The following is a 9,234-nucleotide window of genomic DNA, read 5'->3' on the forward strand; positions in this document are numbered from 1 at the left end:
GCTCCTCTACTCCCATGCTGAAGGCAGTGAGTTATGGCTGCAACATGCCTCACTTCCTACATGTTCCAGCAGTGTCTCATATTTCACTCACATACAATGCAGGGGTACGCAACGCAGCACCGGAGACCTCAGTGAGTTCAATGAGGACTCAGGAATCATTGGAACATTTAACACAATACAGTTATGACAAATTAGGTGTGCGTTGGTAATTGTAGTAGCTACTTCTCGACAATCATCTGGTGCTCTGGGATTGGAGGCTACCATAAATAGCTTACGCAGCCTGAACAGCTTTCAGAAGGATTGTCAGCACAGTTTAATGCCACAGACATCTTTACACATAGAGCCATTGCGTTTACATACTCTCATTTCGAAATCAGTGACAACCAGATGGCGATTTTACAGCATACATACTTACGTTGAGCTGAGTGCCTGAGGGTGGACAAGACCTGTCTATCAGCATTCATCTCTAAAGCGCATGCTGCACCTCTCTGGCAACCTTCATTCTCAACCCATCTATCCTCTCAGTAATGTTGTTATATAGTAGAACCTAACGTTGGCTTTGAAACAAGTTAAATACAAGACACAAAGTAGGCCTTACTGATCTGTTTATTTTCAATATACAGTATTTGTTATTTAACGAAGGCGTAACAATGTACAATATGAAGTTCAAGAAAGCCCCAAGTACTGTAGGAAACTCCTCAGGCAGGATGCAATGTACTTTAAATGCCTGGTTTGGTCGCAACATAGCCTATAGATCATGGGCAGTTATAAGAGGCAGAAGCATCTCAACAACCTTCATTAACATATTACAGGGCTCAAATTCAGTACATAAAGATTAATGTTGTGGTTACCAATCGCAGGATGGAAGCTGAAGAACTGAAGAGGTGTTAAAAAGTAATTTAAAGGATCAGATCTCTGAAATTTCAACCCATTTTCTCCTTTACTGGTGTAACATATAGATATTTTAATTGCCTTGTTTTTGAGATGACTGTATCTAGATTTATGTCTCTATCCTGATTCACTGTAGGTGGATGTAATTTTGTATCTTGCAGATTTAAACTACAGTAGAGACCACGTTGCGATGGGATCAGAGCAGCTGCGACGTCTGTCAACATTGCTGATGTTCACACCCATGAGTCCTCAGTAGTCATTATGCAACTACTCAGAACTCATGGGTTGGGCCACACTCATCTCATCAAATTGGTCTTCATTTTGATCTCAGCTTCACACTGCTGAAGTTTTGTGACTGGCATTAACAAAATGACAAAAACACCTGCCAAAGCCACGACCAGTCAGTCACAGCTGGTAAAAATTACATAGATATATACATAGCAGTGAGAGCTAATGTCCTGTTTATTGGATATTCGACAAACGCTCTAAACTATTTTCACTGAGGGAATTTTCTACAGAAAGAGAGAATTGTGTAGCTAATTCAGGTAAACAGACAATTTAATAAACACAGGATTTGGGTGGGTTATGTAGGCTATGTACATTTTAGGGGGGATTTTTAAGATTTTAAATATCCAGATTGTAAACTGCAACCACTAACTAAGAAAGGCCATCATATACCATTTGCCCTAATTTGTCCCTAAAATATGTCCTCCTGAGCTCTAATTTACACATCATGCACCACCAAAATATAATGATGAAAAATGAAACCAGAACTGAGAGCGTGACATTACTCACAACTGCAATTAGGTCAAATATTCTTTGGTGTTTGAGGCACAGTTCACACAACATGCGATGTATGGTTTTGTGAATCCGTAAAAACAGAGAATAACCACTCCAATAGAGATAATATGAATTTTGATGCTAGATCAGCCCGTACAAGCAAAGATGTATTAGCCTATCTCTTCCAGGAAAACTAAATGACAAGAAATCCTATATCCTAATATCCTGGTTTTCACCACAATGCAAACAGTAACTAGGCTATATTATACTTATTTTCAGTGCTTACACAGATACTTCTCATGTTCTGTCCCACTCATTATGAAAACATGCAGCACCGTGGATACAAATTCATACTAAAACTTCTTCTACTAAATGGTTTCTGTATGTCCGTCATTCAGTATGTTGGCAAGGCTGTTCTGGAGTCTTTTTCTTATAGGAGGCCAATCATCCCCTTTACTCCTTCTTTTTAAGCTACAAAAATGCATTCATGTACCATCCATGGTGTTGAAAGGTGTGATCTGTAGGTATAGCAAGCACTGAAATAACATTAGCCTAACTGCCCCCCATCCTGATGAGTACATGTACATTATCCCAGTTTGGGCATTTGAGTACTTACCAGCCTTGCCGCCATCATGCACTACTTCAGGGAAGACTGGAAGCAGAGCGGTTGGCTTTCGGAGAGCTTTGAGCTAGCTGGTGAGCGTGCCAAATTATGTGGGAGAGTCAAGATGGAAAAAGACGACAAACAAGAGTTAACTTAGCGTTCCTGTCAACTGCTACCATCGGCTGTGTAGCAATAGCAAGGCTTATAAATAGCAACTTTAAAGATGGTGTTAACATTGAAGTCAGAATGAAGTGAGCCTTAGTTTTGAATTAGAAAACATCCCTTACAGCAGTTGTTAGCTGAGGTTAGATCTGAGCCTCTGGGCCTTCCTGCTGTTTCGATGAGTTCACATCTGGCGACACCAGGGGGCTAAGGTGGTTAAACTCGTGCCAGCCCATTGTTTGGGTCCAAACACCTGGTCGGACCTCTCCACGCACTGAGGCCATTTTGTCAGAAAGGGTCTCTGGCTGACAGAGCAGTGGATTAGCATCAGAATGGGCTAAAGGAAGGCAGCCATCTTGGATCTATATCACAGGAGTGTCTGGGCAAGAAGGCGCCTTTGCCAGTCCTCTTCTCCCTCCATGATGAGCATGTAAAAATATCCTGGCATCATCTTGTGTCTTCACGCAGTGTGAGGTGGAGGAGCTCAGGCAATTACACTCATCTGCATGTGTTAATATGATTAATTAGCGGGAATAAACACTTTCCTATGACACAGGCTACATGGTGAGCCACACACCTGCAGAAGCTCTGATAAAAGACATCACCTCATGGCAAAGAGCCTTTTCATGAGACCTGCTAATTGGCATCTGAAAACGTTCCGGCTAATTAGGAAAAGGCAGATGAGGCTTGATTAGTTTGAATGCAAAGTGTAACTTGTGGTGCGGTGGGACTCGGGAATGTGCCGAGGTTTTATTTCTTCACCATCACGATACAAAGATAATTGTAATTGTGATCATTTGCATACGTTAATGAATTTGCGTGACGCTTCTTGATCAGACGTGGAATAAATAATTGATGCAGTATCAGCACCTACCATGACAAGTGGGACTTTTTGAAATAGCTAAGCGCATTAAGGTGCAAGTTTGATGGCTGCCACGCTCCCAAGCAAGGTGTGAAAGTAGAGCAGATGCTATCTTCTGCTTTTTGCACACTGCACACTCCACCACTGCTATCATACTAAGATTAACTCCTGAGCTCTGATGGTATGAAGACTTTTTTTCTCTTTTCTTTTTTTTTTTTTTACATAGCATTAAAAAGGCACACTGAGTTAGGGCGAATTAGATGCAGCTCAGGAAAATAATTTTCAGAAGCCATGCAGAGTGGCAGAGAACAAAGAGCTGTGATGGGAAACAAACCAGGCTGTGTAGGAGCTTTAATTGGAACATGGTAAAGAGTAAATACATCAGATTGTTTCAAGTGCCTTGGATGTAGAGGGGGGGCACTCCCCTTTAATTAGCCTGCTTTAAGATTAGGCTTTATTAGAGACAGGCAGGCAGGCAGCCACCGAGCCAGTCAGCCACGGGATATGCCACAAGTTCAGCCCCACAGGAGCTCCAGAGGCAAAGATACAGGGCTCATGTTTAATTGCTTCTGTAAATGGTCAGAGCTCAAGCCTCCTAATTCCATTCCTCGGGGTAATCAGGCATGTTTTCTCCATACAGGGTTAAAGAGAGTGAGAGAGTTAGCCACATCCACCACGCTAGGTACGATGCAATACAATGTCACTTTAATGCCACTAAGGGGCTTCAAAATGACCTCAGCTCACTGTGCAACATGTTACAGGAAAATTGTTTTAATAGGATTTTTGTTAACTCCACTTTTTTTTTTGTTCCACACACTGAACAGGCATGATAAAGAAATAAAAGTCCACAGAAGAAAAAAAAGCCAAACCTTCACTGGATAATTTCAGTTGTTCAGGGCGTTTGAAGTATCGGTAATCACAGGTGACAGCAAAATGTTAAGATTTGTGTTTTCCTCAAGTGCTTGTAAAAAGTTTCTGGTTGCACTTGTTCATTACTGGATATTTTTTCAGACACTCTGGATTTTTCCCGACACCCCACAATTTTACATTCAATTCTCAGTGTGTAAGATCTCACATTAACATATAGAAGAGAGAGATCAAGAGTTCATTAAAAACACTGACGCTCAGGGGAAATAATGCCACATGGCATAAGCAAAAGCGTTCACAGTCATTTTACAGCAGTCCATCAAACATTCATTCAAACATCTTTTGTTCCCTCTTCCAGTTGGCGCTGGCTTTCATCGTCATTTTTTCCCCCCTCGAGCTTTCTGTTAGTCCTGAAGGAGCCTTTTGTCGTTGCAGTGTACCCACACTGAGTCTTTGCTTAACGCGCAGACCACTTTAATATCGAACAAAACATAAATGTGACTTTTGTATGCGGCATATTTAGTCTCTGACACGGTGAAGGGCGGGTCGTGTTGGTGAAAAACTGTAACCCCTCTCTCTGGGAAGAGAGGCAAGGTGGTGATGAAAATCCACAACAACGGCGACAGTAGCAGGAGAACAGGAGGAGGAGGAGGAGGAGTGCAATGAGGAGAAGTGAAGTTTGGGAGAAAAAGCGATGGTGACACCCAGCACTGCTGCCACTCAGCAAACCTGCAGACCAGAGAGAGGGAGAAGGTGAAGGTCACTGCCACAACACACACTTCATTGATCTGTATGTCCCCACGGATCTTTACATTTGTTTCAATTCTTATTTCAAATTAAAGTTATTTTCATTTTTCCGAGAAAACCTTGTGAAAATACTATGAATTCCATGTTTTTATATGTGTGATATATATTTCATCTAAGTACAGAGTACAACACAGCGTTAAATAATTTGTTACATTATAATAATGCACTGTTCATCAGGATGAGCTGTTTATCACTATTATAAAGTAAAATTTCAAGATATTTTCTAGTTCAGTTGCCAGATAGAATTATTTTTTTATCTTTATTTTTATCACATTCGATTATTCATGCCACAAGAAGTGTCTCTGATTTAATTTAAGAAAAAAAAAACATTTTTTTAAATAATCTTTAAAAATAATACTCGTGTAAATGATAATAAAGTAAACAAAAAAGAATCTAAAGCAGGATCTAAATGACTGTTGCTGCATCTTGTCAAGGTGGAGTTAACTTTAGTTGTAGTTTTATCTGGAAAAAAAAGCCTTATCCACTCAGGATGTAATCTGTATGAAAAATTGCCGAAACTAGTGACTTCGTTCTCAGATAAATAATAATGTAGTAAAAAGAAGTAAAAAAAATTCTACTGTTATTTTTCACTCTCCAGATTGTTTTGGAGTAAACACTGTTGCTCACATTATAACAATAGCACCTGATTCTTATGTTGTCAGTCTTTTCCCACATTGCTGCATCTTTTTTTAATTTATTAATAGCATCTCCTGCTGTGGCAGCCATTGTCCCCGAGGGAAATCCACAGATTTTATTATTCGCATTAGGGGGACGGTGATATTCATGTAAGAACACTTCACGCTCTGCTGTAAATACAGATGGCTCTGTGGCATCACGTCAGCAACCCTCATATTTACCTTCTGGTCTGTCAGCACGGAGTTGCTCTGAAGCGGAGATAGGTGGCTGTTGAGCAAGGCAGCGCCGGGTCTGTCGTGCTCGCAGAAGATTGTACCATTGATGTAATGGAAGCGATCTCCAGGCATCAGTCTGTTTCTACAGGTGGCGCAGCTGAAACACTGCAGAGGTGAAAACAAATCAAATTCAGGTCATTACAGCTTATTTATATACAATGGAGCATTTAAAACAAATGTTGTGGAATTGGTTGAATTAATATTATTAATAAAGTATAAAAATAAATCTTGAAATATCTCTCAAACAAAAGGTTAAAAGCCACATCACTAGAAAAGATGGAGAAAAAAGAAAGATGGAGGGTCCAATCTGTATCAATCCCTTCAGTCTCAGGGGAGAAGAGGATTGACCCCTCCATCTTCTTCTGTCAAACAAGCAGCATGCTTTAATGTGAGAGTTTGGGATTTACCTTGAGGTGGTAAGCATTACCCTGTGCCCTCATTACCATTTCGTTGGCTGGGATAGACTGGCCGCAGGCGCTGCACGCCCCGCTGTGCCCGAACAGTCTGCAAACACAAAAACACAGATTGCTCAGTGTGTAATGCCTCAAAAATCTAAAAAACCAGCAGCTTTCTCTCCTGCTCCTCTTCCTCCTCCTCCTCCTCCACCTCTTCCTTCCTTCCTCTCACCTGATGTAGTCGCTCCGACACAGAATCATGCCCCCTTTGCTGTAGCAGGTGGTGCCAATGTCCCCCAGCTGGGCTTGGCAGCAAGAGCACTTAAGGCAGCGAGTGTGCCAGTAGCGCTCCATGGAAAAGAGCAGGAAGCGGTCGGCGATCTTCCCTCCGCATCCTGCGCACAACCTGGGGGCTGGTGGTACGCCTGACGCTTGGCTGTTCACCATGTTTGGATGTGGCTCCTTGGAGGCTCCTGGATGTGTGAAACAGGTGTAAGGTCAAGGTCCAGCTTTGTTCAACAACAGTACACCCACCTCTCTGAGACACAGGGACGTTAATGAGCTTGTTAAATACTTTTAAAGAACCATTCCTGTGTGAAATCTGTTTATTTTGATTGGGCAATATTGGCAAAGAGTACATCAGATGTATGTTGTTGTTATAAACACAAAGAGGGGTTCCTTGTATTTGAGAATACACATACACACACACATGCCAGTCCACACACAACCCTTTCCTTCAACATGACTGAAACTTACTCTAAGACCTAACAGGTTGACAATGTGAAAGGCTGATGAATATACATCCTATACATAATGTGCGTGTGTGTGTGTGTATTCAACTACTGATTTACATGTAATACTACAAAGTATGGAAAAAACTTGTTTTCTGTACTAGTAGGCTACGAAACTATGTAGAACATTGTTTTGTTTTTATGATAATATGTTATTAGTGTATTATGTGTGTGGCCTGTGTGTGTGTGTGTGTGTGTGTGTGTGTGTGTGTGTGTGTGTGTGTGTGTGTGTGTGTGTGTGTGTGTGTGTGTGTGTGTGTGTGTGTGAGAGAGAGTGAGTGAGGGAGTGAGAGAGAGAGAGCCAGGGAAAAGGGGGGGTGGGACTTTTGAAAGAGTGCCAGCAGTCTAGATGTAACACTAGATATAGCCTAATAGTACCAGAAGCATTATAAAAGTATAAAAGTCCATGTAAACGCACTATGCCCGTTAGGTGACATCACTGACATGGTGTTTACCTCTCGGTTTTGGGAGCTAAAAGAAAAGCTTTTACACAGAAATGGAGGGAAAAAGAGGAAAAGGAAGAGACACGTTACCTCGTCGAGCCTGAGGGTTTTTTCTTTTCTTTTTTTTCCTCCTCCTGTGCTGCTGAAGTTTGATGGGGCGGAGGGATATTCACAGGAAGCTCGGAGTTGTTGTTGTAAAACAGCACTTAAACTTGACTGGTCTCCATGGGCGCTCCTCCGTTAAAAAAAAAAAAAGGAAAAAAAAGAAAGAGGCGAAACAAGCAACACAGCGTAGGTAAAGCCCCGGGACAGCGCTCGTCGGTGACGCGAAACAGTTGAGCAAACTCTCCCCGACATCCAGCTCCGCTCGTCAATAACTACGCGTCGGCCGCCTGACCGCGAACAGCAGACATGACGCAGCTTCTCCCCCGCTCCGCTCCGCTCCTCTGGGCTACAGCTGTCCGTCCTCCGACATACCTTCATCCGCTCCTCTCGCTTTTGACAGCGACACTATTCATCAAATTGCGCAAGGGGTTATTTAAATTACCGAGAGGGGACTCAGCCCACATGAAGCATGCGGCGGCCAATGGCAGCGCGAGGGGGGGCGTGGCCACAGTCAAAATGATTTATGAGTTTATAGTGGCTTATTAATATGCACATTCATTTCCCTTAAGCTCCCCGTAGGGTGTTATCGAGTGTGTGCGAGGTATTGACATGGGAAACAGCTTTCAAGCCACGGTGTGTGTCTGTGTCTTATAGTTTTCCTTGACGTGGAGCAAACCTTCTTTTTGCTCTTCCTGTAAATAAATAATAATAAATAGCTACTGGGGAAAAAAGAAAGAAATTTCCAACATTGTTTGGTCAATCAGAAATCAGTTATTAAGAATAATTAATTTCCTCAGGTATCTTGCTGAAAATGATTGATGTTGTTGATGTTAGTCAATAGATGGATATCAGATAACGACTATAGGCTATAATATGAAAACTGTTAAAGGCCTTTTATCAAATAGAAGTGATAAAAACTACAGACTAGAGAAGGAGAACTGTGAGAACAGTCAAACTGACGTGTTCTTAAATTGTCAAATATGGTTCAGTTTTATTTATTTTTGTGACAAATGTGTTTCATGTAGCTGTAGCCTATCAAAACTTAGAGGTTGTAGTGGAAATAACTCATTTTAAGGTTCTACATATTTTACACAGAAACATGATGATTTCAAGATAAAAATCAAATTCATAACTTCTTTAGTATTTAACATCAAAGTGTTCCAATAAGCTTACATGTTCGAGCACGTGTGTCTGCAAGTCGATTTCTCATCCTTCAAAACAAAAGCAATAGTAAAGCCAAAAATCATACTTGAATATTGATAAAAGATGAAGTATGGAATATGATAAGGACACATTTGATCTCTCTCTTTCTCTTTTTCCATCTCCTCCACCCACCTCGGAGGAAGGTTAAAGTTGCCCAGTTTAAGGTTCAGGATTCATTCACTTAAGCTGCAGATGAGTCTCCATAGGTCATAAAGTCGCTGTACATTAACCTGCGACACTCCTGTACTTCCACTTAAGTTCCAGTAGAGGACAGCATCCTATAGGCCAATGTTCAGGTTGAGGTTAGAGAAGACACAGTTAGTGGAAAAACAGAGGAGCAGGAGCAGCACTTACAGTATGTGGATACTTTCCTTTTAAATTAGTCAAATTAAGTGTATGACTGTTATTAAATT

The 9,234-nt window shown here is 41.4% G+C and overlaps 1 protein-coding gene across 1 annotated transcript; it reads right to left on the reverse strand.

Moving 5' to 3' along the window:
* Positions 1-3,633: 3,633 nt before the first annotated feature.
* lmo4lb (LIM domain only 4-like b) lies at positions 3,634-8,025 on the reverse strand. The gene is made up of 5 exons (XM_085786334.1): positions 7,604-8,025; positions 6,512-6,752; positions 6,292-6,388; positions 5,831-5,989; positions 3,634-4,895 (listed from the first exon to the last, which is right to left on the reverse strand). The coding sequence occupies exons 2-5, from the start codon at positions 6,724-6,726 to the stop codon at positions 4,887-4,889; spliced, it is 480 nt and encodes a 159-aa protein (XP_085642460.1). The 5' UTR covers positions 6,727-6,752; positions 7,604-8,025; the 3' UTR covers positions 3,634-4,886.
* Between the last annotated feature and the right edge of the window lie 1,209 nt (positions 8,026-9,234).

This window comes from Trachurus japonicus, chromosome 9 (assembly GCF_045865225.1).
Source record: "Trachurus japonicus isolate A0001 chromosome 9, Traja_1.0".
Lineage (NCBI taxonomy): Eukaryota > Metazoa > Chordata > Actinopteri > Carangiformes > Carangidae > Trachurus > Trachurus japonicus.